Source organism: Diabrotica virgifera, chromosome 9 (genome assembly GCF_917563875.1).
Source record: "Diabrotica virgifera virgifera chromosome 9, PGI_DIABVI_V3a".
Classification (NCBI taxonomy): domain Eukaryota; kingdom Metazoa; phylum Arthropoda; class Insecta; order Coleoptera; family Chrysomelidae; genus Diabrotica; species Diabrotica virgifera.
The window spans coordinates 216,575,589-216,600,679 of NC_065451.1; the positions used below are offsets into that span (position 1 = coordinate 216,575,589).

General features: G+C 31.6%; 1 protein-coding gene across 1 annotated transcript in view; it reads left to right on the top strand.

Annotated features, from left to right (window-relative positions):
- LOC114337166 (cell adhesion molecule Dscam2) overlaps positions 1-25,091 on the top strand; it is a 477,141-nt gene that overhangs the window by 89,249 nt on the left and 362,801 nt on the right. The window contains exon 3 of the mRNA XM_050660810.1: positions 15,274-15,441. Within this exon, the coding sequence (XP_050516767.1) occupies positions 15,274-15,441 (168 nt within the window). The remainder of the gene's footprint in view (positions 1-15,273; positions 15,442-25,091) is intronic.

The following is a 25,091-nucleotide window of genomic DNA, read 5'->3' on the forward strand; positions in this document are numbered from 1 at the left end:
TACAACAAAATAATGGCAAAATCATAAAGACACAACACTGTTTTTTAATTTTCACATAACAACGCGAATAACATTTTTAGAGAGCAAAAATTCAAGTTTTTTATATAAAATCGACAAATTCAAATTATGTATTAGAAACATTGTGATAGAAATAAGAGTCTATAATATGTATTATGATATTACTACCTCGGACAATTTAATTACTATTCAAATTATTAAATTATCAAGTTATTATTAAATGAACAAGTCGACAAATTAGCTCAGTCTGTAGCTTTAACTAAACAAAACATAAGCAAGATACCTCTACCAGACCAGTAACAGGCAAGTAAAAACAATTGCAAACAAAGTTGGCAACATTTTTACAACCATTCTAGAACGGGAATAAATTTTAAAAATTTTCAAAAATTATATCAAAAACATTATGTAAAAATAAAAAAAAAACTTAAAAAGAATAGAGAGATATCGAAACCCTATTTAACATCGTCCTTTAATAAAAGCTCCTTTATTTTGACATAAATAACCATGCTTATATGTCAAAAGTGTCAAAATAAAGGATCTTTTATTACCAAACGACGGTTTCGATATCTCTCTAATAAGCATAAATATAATATTTATATTTAAAAAAATATTAATTAAAAAATAAAAATAAAAAACAAATTAATAAATTAAAAAAATAAATATATAAAAAATCAGTAAAAAATTTTAAAAAATGAATAAACCATAGAAAAACTTTCAATGTCCCAGAAAATAATTTCGATTCCGTATTATTAATTTGATACCTACACCCGAGATGGTAGAAGGTTTAAATATTATATAATATATATATTATTAATTTGAAATATCAATTATTAAGTAAGTACACATCTTATGGAAAATATAATATCACTCAAATTCAATAAAATTTATATGAATAGATTCGTTTCAATTTAATGGTCAATTCTTATCATTGCGCCAACTCTGTATTTTCAATAATAAGAGCAGAAATTGATATAAATAAATTTGAAATCAAATGGGTACGTACATAAGTTAGAGAGAGAAAAAATATTTTAAAATACCCAAAGTATCGGTACTCCATAAATCAGCGGATTAGTTTCACTAATCCGCTTAGGCCCAGCGTGGCTTAAGCTGTTTTGAATAGCACCCAGAGTATTAATGATTGAAAATGACATTTTTATGACCTCCAAAAATGTGATTTCGATAAACTTTAATTGCAATTTGCGCCGTAATTAATCATAATTAAGAGTTGGCGCAATGATAAGAATTGACCGTTAATTTAAAACGAATCTATTCGTATAAATTTTATTGAATTTGAGTTACATCATATTGAATGACATCATAGTGCAATGATAAGAATTGACCGTTAATTTAAAACGAATCTATTCGTATAAATTTTATTGAATTTTAGTGACATAATATTTTCCATAAGATGTGTGCGGTGTCCTTTATTGAACTTCCTGGGGATTGTACTAAAAAATAAAATAGTTTTTGTGGTAAAAGCTTTATTTTCATTGATAGGTCACTTATTATCCATAACATTAACACTCCTCGTATAAAATGAAATCTATTGTCTAACTGTATACTTCCTAGACGATTACGTTTTTCATGTATTGTGGATGGCATTTCGTTGTATTGTCACGCTTAAAATAGCCGATATCCCGAAAATAGGTGTGCTTCTTCACCAGTTGGACGGAAGTCCTAATAAATTATTCCAATGTGTTTCCAAACAACTCCCCTCTAATAGTAATTGTACTTTTTATAACACCTTGTCACGTCATGTGAAATATATGGTATGTATTGACGAAATTACTACGTCACTAGGTTAGAGGATTCAACACAGTTTGTTTCTCGGTCTCGGGGAGCATAAAAGCGAATCGATAGAAACTCTCTGAAGAGAGGAATGGCCGAATGATGGAGCCCTTTTCACGCAGAACATAAACATCTGGCAATCGGCATCAGGCGACGCGACGCATAGTGACACGCACTTTTTGTGTTTTTTGCTCTATAATGTATTATGTACATCAAATTGTTAAATCTTTGTATTTACTCACAAATTAATAATAAATTATTTGAGTAAAAACGTTTTTTTTTTCTAAAATTCTTGTCGCATGACTGACCTTTTAGGTCTTTGGCCATCAGTTTTAAAAAAAGTTATTACTTCCCTCATGAGACTTTTTGTATTCAGTTATTCATGTCGAGTTGTACAACTTTTCTAATACGGAAAATTTTCGGGAATGACCGTTTCGTAAATATAGAGGTTTCTAAACCCTTAAAAATTTGTCGGACAATATTGTCAGCTAATTGCAAATATTTTTATCAAACAATCCTGCAAAAATCAGCTGTTGGGGCATAAATTTTATGACTCCATAGTGCCCCCTATGGGGAACATGTGCCCCATACGGGGCACTACGGAGTCATAAGTGATGATTTTTTTTGCAGGATTGTTTGATAAAAATACTTACAGTTTCCTGGGATCTAATATTGTCCAACAAATTTTTAAGGGTACTCCACCAAAGGACACCAAGGACTCACCAAAGTTTAAAAATCTTTATATTTAGGAAACGCCCCCTCTCGAAAATTTTCCGAAATAGAAAAGTTGTCCAACATGAGGGAGGAAATAATTTTTTTTAGTGGTGGGCCCAAGGACTATTTATTTTACTTTGCAAAATTTGTAGACTTGATGTCATGTTCGCTTAGGCTTGTATACTGAATCTCACAATTTGTTCAAAACAATTACATCTTAACCATGTTATTTCTTGTATCCTCACCTCAATCTCAAAAAACATTACTCTACTCTAGAGTAGAGGAAAGATTGCGATATGTGGATGCGACAAGTATACTAACAAAAGAGATCATTCCATGCAAGGTAACTTTTGGGTTTGAGTAGTTTATAAATGGATTTCATTCATGATTACTGTATCATCAAACAATTTTTTGGAAGTTTGAAAAATCAACACTTTGCTCTTAATTTGGATATTGTGAATAATCATTTTTTGCAAAATTGATGTTCCTGGAAGTAGAGATCACAACTTATTTTTTTAATGATATTTTTTATTTTCTTTGTTCGCTTTAGTATGAAACCAAACGGTACATTCTCCTCATATTTTATATAATTCCTTATGAAGCATGTTCTAATTGAGCGTGAGGTTCTAAATATCATGACTTTTTGCTAAATATCCTCTCACTTCCTCCACAACATTCTTTTTTCTCCTTTCTTCTTAACCTATTTTTCCGTCTTTATAGAGAGGGTCTCCGGAGTAACACTTTCGAAGCACTACCTTCACTTATCCACCGTCAGTCAGCAGGAAGACCCCTCCCATGTTCCTTTTGCCCTTTTCCTTGTTCCCAAAATTTGTTTTTTTTAGAAGATCCCCGTTCGAGATAGAGCGTGGAATGCGCTTAGTGGACTTCATCCATCCTGCCCTAACTCTACTTCGTGCGTCTACATAACAACAGAAACGAGATAAATCGTATTTGTCCTATTGAGTTTTAAAGCTCTTCTTCATAAGCTTATTTTCACTGTTCTACTCTTTGTCCCAATTTCCTTCAGTATTTCATACTAATAGCAATATAGGATTGATTTTCTTTTCCATAAGGCAACATCCAATGTATATTCTTTTTAGTCCATTCTTTCACGGTTTTTGCTCTAAATTTTAAAGAACCGCTTGGATTGACATGAAATTTGGCATACGCATAGCTTACATGTCAAAGAAACAGAGTGATATTGTGCCGATGTGTGCTTTTGCCCTGGGGGTGACTTTCACCCTCTCTTGGTTGTGAAAAAATATATGTCCAAAATAAGTCCGGAAATGGGTAAACTGACTAATTTTAAGTAACTTTTGTTCTATAGAGCTTTTTCGCCAAGTCAACACTTTTCGAGTTATTTGCCAGTGAATTTGTTCATTTTTCACCAAAATAACCACATTTTTAGACGCTTTTCGCAAATAACTCAAAAAGTAAGTATTTTGTCGAAAAAAAACGTTCTTAGCAAAAATATAGCTTATAAAAAAGTAAAAAAAATGGTGTACGCGTTACGTCTCTGGATCTCGTAGAACCGGAGTTATAGCCAATGAAAAATAGATTCATATTCACCAAATTTCAAATAGAACATTTCGACGTGCAATATCCAAAAAATTAAGCACTTTTTAGGGAAAACCCATTATAACTTTTTTATAGTGTTTAAAAAAAGCTTTATTTTTGTTTTTACAAAAAGTTTCTAGCATTAAAGTTAAGCAAGTTACGCTCAAAATAAAGTTGGTCCCTTTTGTTTTTTCAAAAAAAAAAATCGAGAAGACCACCCTCTAATTAGCAACATAAATGAAATTAATCGTTACCGCTCCACAAATTATTTTACTTATGTTGTGTTTATATGATCTGTAAGTTTCATCGATTCAAAAACTGCTTATTTTTGAAAAAATTTGGTTTCAAAGTAAAATTTTTAAAAATTTAAATTTTGAAAAATATGCTTTTTTTCAAAATAACTTAAAAATTGTTAGAGATACCAAAAATCTCGAAAAACAAAAAAAAGTCAGATTTGGTGTTTCTAAATTTGCATACATTCGTGATCAGTGACTCGTTCAACCCCTTTTAACTACAGCCCTTTCAATAATAAGGACTTTGAACCGATGAAACTTACAGATCATATAAACAATATATACACGAGTCAAGAAACTTGTGAAGTCGTAACGAATAAGTTCATTTAAGATACTAATTAGGGGGTGATTTTCTCGATTTTTTTACCAAAACCAAAAGGGACTAACTTTATTTTGAGCTTAAATTGTTTAATTTTGATGCTAGAAATTTTTTTTATAAAACAAAAATAAAGCTTTTTTTAAACACTTTAAATAAGTTGAAATGAGTTTTCCCCGAAATGTGCTTCATTTTTGGTTATTTCACGTTAAAGTATTCCATTTGGAATTTGACGAATATGAACCTATTTTTTATTAGCTATAACTCTGCTTCTACTAGGTATATACCGCGATATATACACCATTTTTAACAAATTTTACAGGCTATATTTTTGCTAAGAACGTTTTTTCGACAAAATACTTACTATTTGAGTTATTTGCGAAAAACCGTCTAAAAGCGTGGATATTTTGTTGAAAAAATGAACATATTCACTGCCAAATAACTCAAAAAGTATTGACTGAGTGAAAAAAACTCTGTAGAAGAAAAGTTACTTAAAATTAGCCAGTTTATCCATTTCCTGACTTTCTTTGGACGAATATTTTTTCACCCCCAGGGCAAAAGCACATATCGGCACAATATCACTTTTTTTATTTGACTTGTTAGCTATGTGTATGCCAAATTTCATGTCAATCCAAGCGGTTCTTTAAAATTTAGAGATATTGCAATATTTTACCGTTAAAGAACGGACTATTTTGTTTGAGGAAAGTTCACGTTACTACGGTATTGTACATCTACTGCTTTTATATTAAACTAAAGACTTCCATATAAAAATCAAAACGTTAAATGAACTAAATCGATATTATTTACCATCCAAAAGTTTTGCTATAATACTCTAATAATATCAAAGTTAGTATTGCAACATTCTATGAATACGAATAGAATAACTTATAAACATGCCGATGCTCAATTCATTCTCACATTCAAACGACGCGACGTCTAACAAGTTTCGATAAGCAAGCCGAGGCACAAAAGCTTTACATTAAAGCTATTTTTAGCTGCTTGAGAAATATTGCTCCTGCATCTCGGAGGAGAGCTCGAAAAGTATGATGCATTCTTGAAAATAACATAGTGCCCGAATTAAATGCTCTTTGTCGTATAAATATCTTGAGGACATTATATGCAGTTATTTGTCAAAACGTTAAATATATCTCCAGTCTCCAGTAATAATAAGGTAAGCTCGTGTGTTAGAATTCAAGGAGAAAACTCTACGTTCTTTAATATTAATAATGGTATAAGACAGGGAGACACTCTAGCGTGCCTCCTCTTTAATATTGCCATGGAAAAGGCAGTCAAGCAGTAAATATTGGATTGAACGGAACCATCTTTAATACGAGATCTTGCATCGCTAGTAAATATAACAAACACGATAAGTGACGAAGTAAAAAGACGTATATCCGTATTAAACAGACTCTCGATGGCATTTGAAAACATCTGAGAAATAAAAACCTAAAACGTGCAGCAAAGCTTGATATCTAGAAGACTTTAATAATACGGGCTTTGATATGTGGGGCTGAAACATGGAGTTTATCCCAAAACGACGAGAGACTACTAACGAAACAAGAGGACCTCCTGTGTGTTTGCCCTTTTTATTGTCCCTTAAGTGTTAGACACCATCAATATTTAAACCTTCTTCCCCCCAGTCTAGGTGTTTGAATACATAGTTTCACCAAGACTAAGTTTCAATACCACATTACTAATCAGGGTGTTTTGCTGAGAATGCAAAAAGAAAAAGAGCTGTTAACCCTAATAAAAACAGCCAAAATCGAATACCTCGGTCACACCATGATTAACAGTGAAAGATATGGACTACTGCAACTAATCTTGCAGGGAATAGTAGAAGGAAAGCGAGGACCAGGAAGGCGAAGGATTTCCTGCCTGAAAAATCTACGTATGTGGTTCAACACAATCACTACAAATCTTTTTAGAGCTGCACTGTGCAAAGTACAGATTGCCATGATGGTCGCCAACATCCCAAACGGATAGGCACTACAAGAAGAAGTTTCAACACAATCGAAAGCCTTGTAGAAATCAATAAATGCCATATTATGTAATGGTAGATTATATTCTGTGGTTTTAAAGCAGTATTTTGATGGTTTGCAAGTGAGCAGTCGTACCTACCAAACTTTCTTCTAAAATATAAAATAAAATAAAAGATGGCGCTCCTTCAGTACAGCCATAACCAGAAACTAACAAAGATAAATCTTGTTAGGGTATTCAGGGACTCAATTATGATTTGATATGATAAAATCGGTAGGATCGGTATTACAGAGTAATGGAGAAATAGATGGAGATGCATGCAGTACAATTAGGACTGGATGGATGAAGTGAAAAGAAGCGAGTGGTGTGTTGTGTGACAGAAAAATTCCAATGAAACTGAATGGAAAATTCTATAAAACAGCCATAAGACCGGCTATGATGGACGGAGCTGAATGTTAGGAGTGAAAAAGAAAGAGGAACAACGAATGCATGTGACGGAAATGAGAATGCTTAGATGGATGAGTGGAGTGACAAAGAAGGATAAAATTAGAAATGAGTATATTAGGGGAAGTCTAGGTGTGGCACCAATTGATGCCAAAATGAGAGAGCCAGAGAGCATAGGTTAAGATGGTTTGGTCATGTTCAACGTCGAGACGTTAATCACCCAATCGAAGAATAGCTGAAGTGAAGATTAGTGGAAGGAGTAGGAGAGGAAGACCAAAGAAGACCTGGGGACAGACGATAAGGCAGGACATGTTGGTAAAGGGGATTAACATTGATACGACCCAAAATATAATTGTGTGGAGAAATACAATTAGGAAAGCCGACCCCGCATAGGGATAAAGGCAAAGAGAATAATGATGATTACTTCAAGTTATTATTATTGCATATCATGTTCAAAGATCTTAAAAAAACAAAATGTAAATCTGTGGGACAATAGTTTCCGGCCAATTGACTGCTACATCCAGTAGAACCCCGCAAATCCGAACTAATTGGGGGGACAGCCTGTTCGGATTCCGAAAAGTTCGGATTATCCGAAAGTTATCTCAAACTAATAATTCAAAGCTTTCGTTGTCGTTGATTTTGAGTTGCAAAACGTTCACGAAAGAGTGTGGATCTTAGATTATAGAAACGACAGGTGTGGACAATATTTTTGGACTCAAGTTGACTGCAAGAGAACTGAAGTATGAGTTTGTATTTAACCTTTATATAAGCACTACGTATAAAGTATTTATTTATTTTTAAGACATTTTAAATGTCAAAGTTCTATTAATCTTATATTGTTTAATTTTTTGGTTTTACTCTGTATAATAAACATGTTTTTAAAACCTAATTGGCTCTGCCAAAGCCATTTTTCAGAAAAAAAAAGTTTTTGTCTTGAATTTTTAAATTTTTTTCACTTTCTGTTCGTTCGGATTAGCGGGGTTCGGATTTGCGAGATTCTACTGTATTTAAATCACTTTTTTTCGTACAATTTTTTACTGTTGTTGTACCACACCTAAGTATATAGATTATGCAGAATTAATCTTAGGGCACTGGTATACAATAGGCTCGAAATCTCCGTTACTCAGTACTGATAGATTATCGAATATATTTATTATGGAAAGAAATTAGATCGAGAAAACATTTGTTTTTATAGAGAAATATTTACAGAGGGAAAATACCGTTATTTATCCTAGCGGTGGTGCGAGCGGTCTTTGGAAATATTTTCAAACGGAACTGAAATTTACTTAACTAAGGCCGATGCCACATTATGCGTTTTGACCGGATGCGTTTCCGCCGCATCCGGTGAAAACGCATAGTGTGACAGATCGGTCCGGTTGCGTTGGAAACGGATGCGTTTTGAGTCATTGGTACGCGCTTACAAACTGCACCAGACTAAACGCATAGTGTGACAGGTCGGTCCGGTTGCGTTGGAAACGGATGCGTTTTCACCGCATCCGGTCAAAACGCATAATGTGGCATCGGCCTAACGGCACATTTCTCGGTACTATCTTTGAGGGATTATTATATTTGTTATTTGTATTATAAAAAAGTTTATTAAGGGTATTACAATAAGTACTGTGATGGACCTAACAGTGAATCAAAATAGATAAATTAATGGTCGATAATGAACTGATGAGAAAATATTTACAGAGAAATTAAAATCATATACTGGCTGTTTTTTTTTAAGTTTAATAAGATAAACGAAGATTAGACAAAATATAACAACTGTCATTTTGACACGTTACAGTGTTCTTTTATATTACAATGTACCCACCTAACTACCTACTACTATGTTTTCTTATAAAGAAATATATTCTTTGAAATGTTTTTGTCTGATCAGGAATTTTCCTATTATTTTCAGTGGTTAACCAATTTTATAAAGCCGAAATATTAACCGAATACGTAATACGTGGCAACACCGCCGTACTAAAATGCAGCATCCCATCGTTCGTTGCTGATTTTGTCTATGTCGATTCCTGGATAGATGATCAAGGCAACGCTATGACAGTATCAGAAAACTATGGTAATTGTTATATTATGTGTGTGGAGAGAGAGATGGCATTAAACAAAGAATCTTTTTACCACAGAATATTGTTATAAAGATGTTTAAATTTTTATTTTAGAATCGTTTATTATTGGAATAATTTGAATAACCATTAGAACAATTTACTTTCGTACTTCTTTTGTTGCACAGTAAAATATTAGTTGTCGCGATTGTACAATAGAGATATGTGCATACAGGGTGTTTCATTGGGAAACGGAAATACTTTTCGGTTCTAGGTATACTACATTTTTGCCCTACCAACTTTTATAACCGAGTTACAGGGTGTTTCATCGATTTTGTCAATTTCATTCCTAAGCCATAACTTTAGAACCACTATGTATATTAATTTGGTATTTGGTATACATGTGTCTCATCTAAAACCCAAACGACCGACATACTAATTACAAGAAAAATCCAGGTCCGGATTAACAAAAAATTATAAAGTAATTGTGACCTTAAAAAAACACCCTGTAAATTGAAATTCTGAAAATCTGTTTGCATATTTGAAAAGAGCACAAAAAACTAAGTCTAATCGTTTGCTTCAATTTTTCAGCCAGACAGTTTTATGATTTTAATTTTGAAATTATATTGAATTTTTTAAGAACTCTAGGTATTATTAACTTTTAATTATAAATTTATTAAAGCTTTTGAATAAATACTCATTTTAAAATTAATCAATACTTTTTTACCACATTGGAATGACCCAATTATTAACCACAAGAAAAATCCAGGTCCGGATTAACAAAAAAACATAAAGTAATTGTGATCTTGAAACAACACCCTGTATATTGAAATTTTCAAAATTTGTTTGCACATTTAAAAAGACCACAAAAATGTGAGTTTATCGGTTTGCTTTAATTTTTTGTGAAGGAAATTTAATGACTTTAATTTTGAAATTAAATATATTGATATTTTTAAGAACACTGAAATTAAAAAGCAGATTTTTAAAGCACTTTTAACAATAAATTATTTAAGTTATTAAATAAATACCCATTTTAAAAATAATCGATACTTATTTACGACATTCGAACGACCCACTTACAAATCACAACAAAAATCCAGGTCCGGATTAACAAAACAGTATAAAGCAATTGTAACCTTGAAACAACACCCTGTATATTGAAATTTTCAAAATCCGTTTGCACATAGGTATGAAAGAACACAAAAAACTAAGTTTAATCGTTCGCTTCAATTTTTTGGCCAGACAATTGAATGAATTTAATGTTGAAATTATGTCGAAATTTTTAAGAACTCTGGAAGTCATAATAAAAATTTTGATATAATTTCAAAAGTAATAAAATTGCCTGCACAAAAAATTAAAGCATGACATTAAACTTAGTTCTTCGTGATCTCTTCAGGTGTGCAAACGTATTTTAAAAATTTCAATATACAGGGTGTTTTTTCAAGGTCACAATTAATTTGTATTTTTTTGTTAATACGGACCTGGATTTTTCTTGTGATTAGTAAGTGAGTCCTTCTAACGCAGTAAATAATAACTGATTATTTTTAAAATTAGTATTTATTCATTAACTTGAATGATTTATTATTAAAAGTGCTTTAAAAAACCTGCTTATTAATTTCAGGGTTCTTAAAAATTTGAATACAGTTAATTTCAAAATTAAAGTTAAAAACTTTTTGCACAAAAAATCAAAGTGAACTGATAAACTCGGATTTTTGTGGTCTTTTCAAATGTGCAAACAAATTTTGAAAATGTCAATATACAGGATGTTGTTTCAAGGTCACAATTACTTTATGTTTTTTTGTTAATCCGGACCTAGATTTTTCTTGTGATTAATAATTGGGTCTTTCCAATATGGTAAATAAGTATTGATTCATTTTAAAATGAGTATTTATTCAATAACTTTTATAATTAAAAGTTAATAAAACCTGCTTTTTAATGTTGAGTTCTTAAAAAATTCAATATAATTTCAAAATTAATGTCAAAAATTTGTCTGGCCTAAAAATCGTAGAGAACCATTAGACTTAGTTTTTTGTGCTCTTTTCAAATATTCAAACATATTTTCAAAATCTCAATATACAGGGTGTTGTTTTAAGGTCACAATTCCTTTATAATTTTTTTTTACTCCGGACCTGTATTTTTCTTGAGATTAGTATGTCGGTCGTTTGTGAATGAGACATATCTATACCAAATATTAAAAAATATACAGGGTAGTTCTAAAGTTATGGCTTTAAAAAGAAATGAGCAAAATCGATAAAACACCCTGTAACTCGGATATAAAAGTCGGTAGGACAAAAAATTTAGTATACCTAGAACGGCCTCGGTGACCTCTATTCACCATTAAATTATTTCCGTTTCCCAATGAAACACCCTGTATATAAAATTGTTAATATAATTTCAGAGTTGTGTGGACTGTATGTTTTTAGGTTGCTGGGTTAAGGTAGATTAGAGAGGGAATATTTATGATCATGCAGACAATATTATAAGTTTATAAAAAATCTTACCAAAGTCATTGTTTGGTCACTGTTCACGTTGTTCAGAGAAAGGTTCGTTATAATATTTGACCCAGAGGAAGGTTCGAGTTAATAGTTAGACCCAGAAAAAGGTTCTCGTACTGAGATAGATGTATTGCCAACGCAAGCTAACAAAATAGTTTCTTTATCCTTCGTCGGGAACACAAGAGAGTTATATCCACTTATGTTGTCTTTGCTGGTCAGCGGTGGAGAAAGTGTTCGTTTGCAGTTCACATAATGTCTCAGCAAATTGTCTGTATTGGGTAGGGATGAAACTAGGTACAGTAAAACCGATTTATCTGCAACCGCCAAGAGAAGACCCGACACACGTTCCTTAACGCGCTGCAAGTGACCTTAAGGGTTGCAGTTAAATCTGTTTATCTGTACTAACTGTTAGTCAGGGTTGGCTTAAGAATTATTTAAAACTAAGGATTGTAATTATTGGTTTAATCCAGTTAAAAAATTTGAGATTATTTTTTGCATAATATGGAAAATTTAACAGCGATACTGTATATTGGGGTCCGGACAAATAATCCCCGGACAAAAAATCCCCACAAATTATTCCTGGACAAAAAATCCCCGGACAAAAAATCCCGCACATATAATCCCCACAATATTTTTTGGACAAAATATCCCCACAAAATATCCAGGACAAAAAATCCCGAAGAAATATTTGGTGCCGAATAGTTCTCTAAAAGTTTTCCCGGAATTTTACCAAATTTCGAATTCCAATTCCATGCAGAAGAATTCAAATTTTACGTGACAAAAGAGTATGAGTTTTTTCAAAAATCGTGGAAGATATGGTGAATGAGCTAAGACCCCGTTCTCATGACAGGCGCTTAACGCGCGATTACAACTACATATATTTTAGTAAAGACCGTTCACATGCTAACGCTCGTCTTAGGTTATTAAAACGCGCGTTGGCATGTGAACGGTCTCAAGTAAAATGTACACTACGTTACACTGTACACTATGTATGTACCGGGTGTCCCAATAAGAATGGCTCTCGGCCATATCTCAGGAACCGTTTATAGTAAAGCTTTGAAATAAAAAATTTTATAACAAAAGTTGCCTCAGGAAAAGCCTGGAAATTATTTTCATAATTGTGGGACCACCGCTAGAGGGCGTAATTGAATATCAAAAATTAAAAAATCTAAATTTTACAAAATTTTCCTAATGAAGGGGCACTGGAAATCCGATCGTCGTATTCTTCATAAAATTCTACGCATATTTGATTTGACAAGTTTAGGTCTACCTTTGGAAATAAGAGGTGGGGGTGAGTGAGAACCTTGTTATGAAAAACTGGCTGTGAGTCCGGTTCTGCTTAATCAAATTTTGCAAACTTGGTCTTGTTGAAGACAGATCTTTTTCGTCAATGTAAAAGTTATGATTTCGAACCAACTTACTGAGTAATATGCCAGCTAGAAGGCGTTATTTATTTTTTTTTCAGAAATCTAGTGTTCCTTGGAAAATATTAAATACAAACATTCATTTTTAATACCATATTACAAAATTAGACAAAATTAGCAACAGAATAGCGAAAACCGCATGTTAATACCTTTTTTTATCTCGAGATATCTTACAAAACGTGTAAATTTAAAAACATAACTGTTACTGTCACCGGTAAACGAAATAATTCATTAAAAGTAGTGTGCTATGGAAACAACAAAGAAACATTTTCCAGCTGTCAACGTATATTAGGTCTTTTCAACGCTTCTCATTTGTTTCGAGCCTCGTTCATATCTCGTACATTAATATTAAACACGGATTATACGGCATATGACAGAGGCTCGAAACAAATGAGAAGCGTTGAAAAGCCCTATTACAAAGAAATAAAAACAACTATTTAGTGATGACATAAACGTTCAAATTTTTGCCCATCATTTTCGTTGCAAACATTTACTCTTTCAAGAGTAGATTGAACAGCAGTCTCAATTTCTGCTCTCGATATGCTTTGAATGGCGTTTAGTATTCTCTGGATAATGTATTCTAGAGTAGTATATGATGGGCAACAATTTGAATATTTAGGTCGTCACTAAGTAGTTCTTTTTGTTCTGTGTTATATTTAATTTTAATAGTATTGTTTCTCTTTATATTGTTGTTTTAATTAATTATGTTTTTATACGTTGACATCTGGAAAATTTTATTTTGTTTTTTTCCACAGCACACTACTTTTCATTAACTTAGTTTACCGGTGATAGTAACAGTTATGTATAAAATTTACACGTTTCTCGAGATATCTTGAGATAGACAAAAGGTATCGACATGCGGTTTTCGCTATTCTATTGCTAATTTAATCTAAATTTATAAAGTATGATTAAAAATGCATACTTGTATTTAATATTTTCCAAAGAAAACTAGATTTCTGAAAAAAATTAAATAACGCCTCCCAGCTGGCTTATTACTTATTAGGATGGTTCAAAATTATCACGCTTACATTGAAGAAAAAGATCTGTTTTCAACAAGACCCAGTTTTCAAAATTTGATTTAGCAGAACCGGACTTACAGCCATTTTTTCATAACAAGGTTCCCACTCACCCCCACCTCTTATTTGCAAAGGTAGAGTTAAACTTGTTAAATCAAATATGCGCAGAATTTGATGAAGAATACAATAATCGGATTTCCAGTGCCCCTTCGCACTTTCCAATTAGGAAAATTTTGTAAAATTTAGATTTTTTTATTTTTGATATTCAATTATTACGCCCTCTAGCGGTGGACCCACAATTATGAAAATAATTTCCAGGCTTTTCCTGAGGCAACTTTTGTTATAAAATTTTTTATTTCAAAGCTCTACTATAAACCGTTCCTGAGATATGGCCGAGAGCCATTCTTATTGGGACACCCGGTACATAGTGTAATCGCGCGTTATCAAAACGTGCGATAAGCGACTGTCATGAGAATGGGGCCTTAGCTCATTCCCCATATCTTCCACAATTTTTGAAAAAACTCACACTCTTCTGCCATGTAAAATCTGTGGTGCTAAGGCAAAACCCGATATGTCAAAAAACGTGATTTTGCAGCAGACGAGTTTAAAAGTTCGCGGTGTTGTTGTAATAGTGGACATATCGGTAACTAATTTTATCATCTACTGGTTACTTGGATGCGTTTAGCCATGTAGGGTTTTGTCATCATATGCTTTATCGCTCAAGGTACATATTGGCATTAAAAACGATAAATCGATAATTTTTGACCAGCAATTGATAAAATTGATAATTTTGAGATAAAGGGTTTTGCCTTAGTACCACAGAAATATGAAGTTCAGCATGGAATTGGAATTCGAAATTTCGTAAAATTTCGGGAAAACTTTCAGATAACTATTCGGCAGCAAATATTTCTTGGGAATTTTTTTGTCCGGGACATTTTGTGGGGATATTTTGTCAAAAAAAATTGTGGGGATTTTGTCCGGGATTTTTTGTGGGGATTTTTTGTCCAGGGATTATTTGTTCGAGGATTTTTTGTCCAGGGATAATTTGTGGGGATTTTTTGTCCGGGATTATTTGTCCGGGGATTATTTGTCCTAGCTTCGCGATATTCCAAAACAGTCGTATATTCATGGACTAGGACTAGACTCTAGACTGTAGTATAGTGTTTTCTTTTTTTATTTCTAGTCGTCTCGCAATTCTATGTGACGGAAGCCGAAAACGAATACGTCATTCGGGGAAACTCAGCCGTAATGAAGTGCAAGATACCGAGCTTCGTGGCAGATTTTGTCCAAATTGATTCTTGGATTTCAGATGATGGTCAGACGCATAAGTACAACGACAAGGCTAATTATGGTACTGATGCCTAAACAAATTTCATGACGCAAACTTCTTAGTAATATAATTAAGTCATGCTCTGTTGATTTTCTCTTATAGTGTTTTTATTGAGTGCCGTTTACTTAAATAAAATATAACAGTTCTATGTTATCGATGAAGTTGAAAAAATAAACAATCAACGAAATATCGAAGTTCCGAAATAAATGCAGTTTCCATGCTATTTTAAGCCTCCTTCTGTAACATCACATTTCAAATGACTGTAGCTTATTTATGTGTTCTTGCTTCAACGTCTAGCTTTCAAGTCCATATTCTCGTATCGAAATTAAGTAACTGAGTTCTTACTCTCAGTTCTTATTTAAGGTCTTTATTGCAGATAATTGTTTTCACTTTTTCAAACGTTCTGATGCTATTTCTATCCTGCCCTTATTTCTGTTGTTTGATCATTATTTTCTTAAATCCAGATTCCCAGGTATTTGTATTTTTCAACCCTTTCTATCGGTACATCTCCTAAATGTACATTTGTTTATAATTGTTTTGTTTGTTATTATCATGTCTTTTTATATTTATTTATATTTAAACATCTTATTATGATGTAAATTAAATTCAAAGGATGATATAATATAATTAAGTATTACTAAGGAGTTTGTGGCCTACAGGGTGGTAAATTATGCGTTCCTTTCCTTACTAAACCTTTTTTATTCCTTCTGAAGGTATTTAACAATTTTAGAGGTGTTCCAAACAAATTACTATGAAGGGATATTTTGGTCGAAAAGTTTTGAAAACTAATGGTATTTGATATATCTTCTGAAACATTCTAGGGATGTTGCTGGTTATGGTGTTTTCTTTTTATATTCTAAATTACTAAGAACTCTGGTATTGTTAGTAAAAACGAAATTAATAAAATGTTTCTAGCATTATTAGTGTGTTCAGTGCTTACTATGGACTGTTTAAGTCTCCTCCTTCGCCAAGACCATCAAACCTTTTGTAAGAAAAAATACAGGATCCTTTGTAAAAGGTATATTTAAAAGACCCCAATAAGGGTTACATCACAAAACAAAACGTTTTCGGATTAACAAGTAATCCATCATCAGTTATTAAGCCAATAGTATGCATGCGTGAGCCACTAAAAGTTACGGGTAAAAACCCTTTAAAAGTTGCAAGATGTTAAATGATACTACATATTATGAATAAAATCGATGGATGTTGCAAATATTCCTGGATATTACCCAGGGCAACACAGGACTCTAACCCACGTGGATGTGATATGAAAGGGATGAACCTCACATATTGAAAATTGAGTGTCAGTACCCATAACTTTTTGGTGGCTCACGCATGCATGCTATTGGCTTAACACTGATGATGGATTGATTACTTGTTAATTCGAAAACGTTTTGTTTTGTGATGTAACCCTTATTGGGGTCTTTTAAATATACATTTTACAAAGGATCCTGTATTTTTTGTGATTTATGGTATACATCCACCTACAGGAATTTTATTTTCCTCTTGGCCTTTTGTAAGCATTCCTCAAAATCTCATTTCTTGGATCTATACGTCGAAGATGCCTGCATTTACACAGTTTATGAGAGGACTGTGGATCCATGCGGGCCGTAATCGACTGTAGGAAAAACAACCTTTGAATGTATGTATGTGTGCTCTACGAACTATTTAATTTGTATCTGCAATAGGTACCTACTAAAATAAGTGATCATAGATTATTACACAATAATTCATGAACAGAGAGCTATGAGATGTTAGCTTATTCTGATGATATTCGTCATTTCCATTTTTTTCCACGAAATCAATTGTTTTGGAAATTTGTTGCTGCTAAGCTAAACGATGCCATGAATTTTAATCTGTCAATATTGTTTACTATAAGAAATGTCAAAATATAAGAAAGATCATATTTTTTATTTAATTTATATTGATGCTGATACTCATAAAGTTGAGATCAATTTTGCAGTTGCGACATTGCTGTTGCCTAACGGCCTATCCAGTCAAAAATAAAACCGGATCTACATCAGATAAATCTTTTAGAAGCTTCCAACAACGTCAAATTAACCTAATTTTTAATTAACACGGTCTAATAATATCTTCTAATCAAAATTTTCAAAATTAATGTGAAACAATAATTTTTAAAGGAATCTTAACGAAATTTTCCCACTTTTTGTTAACCATCAGTTTTTATTGAATCTCACGACTCTTTTTATTGACGTTTCCTGTTTTGATTAAAATGATTTATTTAATGCAATCTGTCGCCACATGTTCATGTTTCAAGATTACTAGTATCGCGTTTCTCATCGTAAGCTGCTTGCACAATTTTTTTAGGCTTCTTCAGTTAACTTTAACCTGATCTTTTTCGAACACAATAATTAATCGTTTAATCTGTTTAGGGTATGAGGATTTTATTCAGTATCCGGTAGAAGATACTGAGTGGCTCAAACTTCTCGAAATCTATCGAAACAATGGAAACTTCTGAACGAACTGAAATATAAGACGGCTTTGGTTTCGTTTTGCAACGAAATGAAAATGTTTATTCATTTTTATTTCTATTAGTTTACTTCTATCTGAGTATAAGGGTCCATTTTTCGTTGGAATTTTTCCGCGCTGGACAGGTGAGTTGCGAATTGCACATTGTAGAATTCCCTCATCTTCTTTTTGCTCCACCATCCGTTCAGCTTGCATTTTTAGAAGCCACGGAGGCGTAACCATAAAAATGGTCCCAATAAGGTTTAATATTATTTTATTAGATTGAAAACTTTGACTTGAAAACTTCTGATTCAGACTTTGATAGCATTTGCACAGCAATTTTCAAAATATTTTGTATTATACTGTGTATTTTTCAAATATCTTCTTGATAATGGTATTTTCAATTTTCATTTTGAAGTGGAAGCCAAAATGTGCAATAACGATATTATTTTAATGGTTGTATAGGGTGCTAAAAACATGGTATCTTTATAAGCCGCCACTAAATATTTAGAAATACGTTTAATCTAAAACCCGCTGGTTTCTCCTCTTCACCTTGAATGTGAATATTACAAGAAGACTATATTAACTGTATTTAAAGCACGTAAAATAAGACATAATATACATACATTTAGCTCTAAATAATATCTAAAAATTTAAATATGACGTAACATAACAACCGCTACAAAAACAAGTATTTATTTAATAGCAAGTAAACTACGTTACTTAAAAAGTTAAACAATTTCGAATTGCACGATTTATCATATGACAAAGGACACCGCATACATCTTATGGAAAAATAATTTCACTCAAATGAAATAAAATTTACATGAATTTATATTGGTCTCGTAATTTAAATTTCATATCATTGCACAAATTGCAAAATCAAATGGAAATGTACGTGTGTCAAAGAGAGAAAAAATATATTCTAATGCGGTAAACTTTACTCCATAAATCATTCTGAGGGATTAAGGCAGATGCTTACTCTTATCTTATCTTATTGTTATTGATAATTAAGTAGGTATACCCTATTCCACGAACATACGCCTGTTTTGGATTACTTCGACAACGAATATTTTACTGTGCAAAATAAGAAGAACGAAAGTAAATTGCAAATTACATTGTTGTTTCCAAAAAATCCAAAACAGGCGTATGTTCGTGGAATGGCCCATATAATTTGGTCAGTCATACTTCCTCTAATCCTATTATGTCATGCTTAGTAAACCCGTAAACCCTTGTGAATAGCCACTAGACTAATATTATTTATGAATGACAGTTTTATGAACTTCAAAAATGTGATTTCGGTAAACTTTTATTACAATTAACGCCGTTAATAATGATAATTCAGAATCGGCGCAATGATATGAAATGATTGTAATTTCGAGACCAATGTATTCATGTACATTTGATTTCATTTGAGTGACATTATATTTTCTATAAGATGTGTGCGGTGTCCTTTTAAACAGTTTAATAGAAATGTAGTTTTCTTATACTATGAAATATTTGGAACAGTTGTCGCCCAAACATACGAAGTGGAAGCCGATAACGAGTACGTCATTCGTGGCAATGCGGCCGTAATGAAATGCGAAGTCCCGTCGTTCGTCTCCGATTTCGTCACTGTGGAAAATTGGAGAGATTCCCAAGGAAACGTTTACATGCCTGGAAGAGATGATTACGGTATACATCATCGCTTTATAGATGCCTGTAGTGAATGCGTAGTTATTCCCGATCCCTAATATGTCCTAGTTCTCCAAGCGGAAGATAATTCCTTCCTACAATAATGGAGTCCGTTTTAACTGCAAATATGTAAATTTCAAAAAGGTTGTAGTAATAGTAGCTAGCAGATTTTATTGAAATATTAAACGGATCGTCAAAATACGTCTGAAAATACGAAAAAATAGTAAAAGTATGACCTAACAAGAATATGTAATATTGTATTTATTCAAAAATAAAATAAAAAAATAAATTAAATCAAAAATTAACCAGGTTTTGTATATCATCTACAATTTTGTTCTGTTCATCTTCATTTGATTGATGTTTTCTTGTTGTTATTTTTGCTCTTCGTCAATAGTATCAGATTTTACGTTATTGTCTTTGTTCCTTTTTTCAACTTACGATGACCTCTATATAACATATGAGTATATGAGGCCATCAGAAAGGGAGTAGGGGGAAATACGTTCAAATTGAACCCGCTGGTTTCCCCTGTTTACCTTGAGTACGTATATTGCGACATACAAATAATAAACAAAAAGATTATAGTAAGTAACTCTGTTTAAAGCACGTAAAATAAAATAGAGACAATATCATACATACATTTAATTCTAAATCATTAATATCGACAAATTTAAATATGAAGTGATAAACGATACAAGAACCAGTATGTATTTATAGCCGAGGGCATACATGAATATTATAGTCCATTCTTTCACGGTTTTTGCTCTAAATTTTAAAGAACCGCTTGGTTTGACATGCAATTTGGCATATGTACGTATAGCTTACATGTCAAAGAAAAAAAGTGATATTGTGCCGATGTGTGCTTTTGCCCTGGAGGTGACTTTCACCCCCTCTTGGGGGTGAAAAAATATATGTCCAAAATAAGCCCGGAAATGGGTAAACTGACTAATTTTAAGTAACTTTTGTTCTATAGAGCTTTTTCTCCAAGTAAACACTTTTCGAGTTATTTGCGACTGAATATGTTCATTTTTCAACAAAATAACCACATTTTTGGACGGTTTTTCGCAAATAACTCAATAAGTAAGTATTTTGTCGAAAAAAACGTTTTCAGCAAAAATATAGCACATAAAAAAGTTAAAAAATGGTGTACGCGTTAGGTCTCTGGATCTCGTAGAACCAGAGTTATAGCCAATGAAAAATAGATTCATATTCACCAAATTTCAAATAGAATATTTCGACGTGAAATATCCAAAAAATTAAGCACTTTTTGGGGAAAACCTATTTTAACTTTTTTAAAGTGTTTAAAAAAAGCTTTATTTCTGTTTTTACAAAAAGTTTCTAGCATTAAATTTAAGCAAGTTACGCTCAAAATAAAGTTGGTCCCTTTTGTTTTTGCAAAAAAAATCGGGAAGACCACCCCCTAATTAGCAACTTAAATGAAATTATTCGTTACCGCTTCACAAATTATTTGACTTATGTTGTTTATATGATCTGTAAGTTTGATCGAGTCAAAGTGCTTATTTTTGAAACAATTTGGTTTCAAAGTAAAATTTTTAAAAATTAAATTTTTGAAAAATATGCTTTTTTTCAAAATAACTTAAAAATTATTAGAGATACCAAAAATCTCAAAAAACAAAAAAAGTCAGATTTACTTTTCTGAATATCATGTATTTTTTTGTTTTTCTGTTAGACAAAAATTGATTAAGATTTGGTGTTTCTAAATTTGCATACATTCGTGATCAGTGACTCGTTCAACCCCTTTTAACTACAGCCCTTTCAATAATAAGGATTTTGAACCGATGAAACTTACAGATCATATAAACAATATATACACGAGTCAAGAAACTTGTGAAGTCGTAACGATTAAGTTCATTTAAGATACTAATTAGGGGGTGATTTTCTCGATTTTTTTACCAAAACCAAAAGGGACTAACTTTATTTTGAGCGTAACTTGTTTAATTTTGATGTTAGAAATTTTTTTTATAAAAAAAATGAAGCTTTTGTTTAACACTTTAAATAAGTTGTAATGAATTTTCCCCGAAATGTGCTTAATTTTTGGTTATTTCACGTTAAAGTATTCCATTTGGAATTTGACGAATATGAACCTATTTTTCATTAGCTATAACTTTGCTTCTACTAGGTGTAGAGACGTGATATATACACCATTATTTTAAATTTTTTACAGGCTATATTTTTGCTAAAAATGTTTTTCGACAAAATACTTACTATTTGAGTTATTTACGAAAAACCGTCTAAAAGCGTGGTTATTTTGTTGAAAAAATGAACATATTCACTGTCAAATAACTCGAAAAGTATTGACTTAGTGAAAAAACTCTATAGAAGAAAAGTTACTTAAAATTAGCCAGTTTATCCATTTCCTAACTTTACTTGGACGAATATTTCACCCCCAAGAGGGGGTGAAAACCACCCTCAGGGCAAAAGCACATATCGGCACAATATCACTTTTTTTCTTTGACTTGTTAGCTATGTGTATGCCAAATTTCATGTCAATCCAAGCGGTTCTTTAAAATTTAGAGGTTTTGCAATATTTTACCGCTAAAGAACGGACTATTATACACGTTTAAAATTTAGTAAAAAACATCCATACATGTAATAATACAGTTAATTGGTGATAGTATAAATTAGCTTTGTTAATAAAGGCACACAAAAGTAAATCTGCCAAAAAAATATGGCAGGATGTTTCCGCAATATTTTTTTTATTTCGTGCCATAAAGTTGTTGTTTAGTTGATTTTTATCCGACGTCGAATAAAAAACAAAGTCATGGTGTTAAATGGCTGCACCTACATTGATTATGTACTATAGAAAGGAACTACAACGTTAACGGAGTTTTATTATTTCATATGGTCAATGAATCTCTACAGTGCTAGTCAAAAGTCCGTACCCCCCCTCTTATCTTTTGAACGGTTATACGTACAAAAGTGAAATTTGGAGGGAGGAAATAAACGGACATAAGCTCCTTAACTAGTCATGACAGGTGACGTAATAGTGACAGATGACGTTACAGAGCCACTGTGACCGATAATTTTAAATGGGACCTTATGGCAAGTGATACCTCGTTTGAAAGGTATTTAAAATATCTACCTATTCAGCCATACTAATTTTTTTGGGTGTAGGTGGATTTTTATTTTGGTGAATAAATTAAATAAATATAATATTGTAGTTTCTCATTTAATTAACAAAAATTCAAATGTCCGCCTATGGTTTCTTTGTCAAAAAATTTGACGTTTTTCAATTTTCTAGTAGTTTTTACGTTAACTTCAACCCTTTTGACAAGTAATCATAGGCAGAATTTTGAATTTTTATTAATTAAATGCGAAACTACAATTTTATATTTATTTAATTTTTTCATCAAAATTAGCTTAAAATCAAACAAAATTAGTATAAATGAATAGGTATTTTCAATACCTTTCAAACGAGGTATCACTTGCCATAAGGTCCCATTTAAAATTATCTGTCACAGTGGCGCTGTAAAGTCATCTGTCACTATTACGTCATCTGTCATGACTAGTTAAGAAGCTTACGTCCGTTTATTTCCTTCCTCCAAATTTCACTATTATAGGTATAATCGTTCAAAAGATACGAGGGGGGGTACGGACTTTTGACTAGCACTGTATATATCAAAAAACCGCGGAGTGCTACCATTTAAAGGGGTGCGTTTTTGAGAAATGGGTGAATTAGTCCCTGGGCACAGGTTACATTAGGGTGAATTCTATGCACTGTTGATACAGACACGTCTACATAAAAATTGTTTCTGGTTAAATTTCCTATCTAAATATATCTTTTTAAAGTCAAAGATTCTTTTTCTTACAAAAATATATTCAAAAGAAAAACCACAAAGAAACCCAAAAGAAAGAAATTTTGTTTTTTGTCCCATAACTTTTGTCCTCGGGGATATAGGTATAGACATTGCTTCAGAGAAAAAAACTTACATATTTTCTCTTTAAAATGATGTTTGGTAGAGGTCATTAGGATTCACAGTTTTCGAAATATGATTTTTCAAAGTTCACCACTCACAGCAATTTTGAGCAATTTTATTTGTTATTTCGCAAATATTGTTCTGTAACTTTTTTCTACGTAACTTTGGGCATATGCAATGGTACATGTAAGAGGAATAGAAATAACTTGCCTTTAAAATGTTCTACTGTATAATGTTGTGCGACTTCTTTTAAAGAGGTTATCTTTTTCAAGATTTTATACTTTTAACGAGTTTTTATATTTTTTACGATTATTTTTTAAATTTCCCATTATAACTTTTTTTACATTTAGGTATATATTATATAATAAAAAAGAAAGCTTATTCTGTTTAATTTAAAATGGTATATTATAAAAAATTCTAGGATTATTTTTGAATAAGATATGCTTTTTCCAAATGTAATAAGTACTTGCAACGATTTTTGATTTTAGGATTATTTTTTAAATTTCTCATTATAACTTTTTATGTGATTGTGTGTTATGATTGAATCTTATTTTTTATAGGTAATACTTTGTATCCACTTGACTCGGCCGGGCAAACTTCAAAATATGGATTAATTCAAATATTTGCTGTCAAAGCTCCTGCACCACAAGCTTTGCTTGAACAAATAGCATGTAAATGTACGAAATGATGTACAAAAAACTGAGGTTGTAGGAAGATAGGAATTAGTTGTTCAATATTCTGCAAAGGGTGCATGTGCATGGATACTAATTGTGGGAACTCTAAGGTAACTGAGGTGTCAGAGGAAGATATTGAAGCTAATGCTAACGAAGAGATGGACTTTGATTTTGAAAATTTTTTAAATGTCAACGTTTAAATAATTGTAACTAAAGTGATGTTTTCTAAGACTAATGTTTATATAATTTTTTAAAAGAAATAATTTTAAATAATACAGGTAAAAAATATTAAAGAATAACTCGGTTTTCATTATTTAAATATAGATGATACATGATACACCATTTTAAAGAACAGAAAGTAAGCCCTCTTTATTGAGCAATATATAGTATATTCATGTACAAGAATAAAAAATTATAATGAGAAATTTCAAAAATAATCCTAAAATTAAATATTACTGCAAGTATTTATTACATTTTGAAAAATAATATCTTATTCAAAAATAATAATCTTAAAGAATGTAAAAAATAATATTTTTTATATTAGGTATTTAATAAAATATACTATATAATATGATATTATATTATATTATATTATATTATATATTATATAATATTATATAATATATAATATATTATATAATAATATTATTTTATTTTTATATTATATTATAAAAAATCGTTAAAAGTATAAAACCTTGAAAAACCATAACCTCTTTAAAAAAAGTCGTACAATGTTATACAGTAGACCATTTTAAAGGTAATTGATTTCTATTCCTATTATGTATAGGTACTATTGCATATACCTAAAGTTACGTAGAAAAAAGTTACAGAACAATATTTGCGAAATAACAAGGAAAATTGCCTAAAATTGCTGTGAGTGGAAAACTTTGAAAAATCATATTTCGAAAACTATAAATCC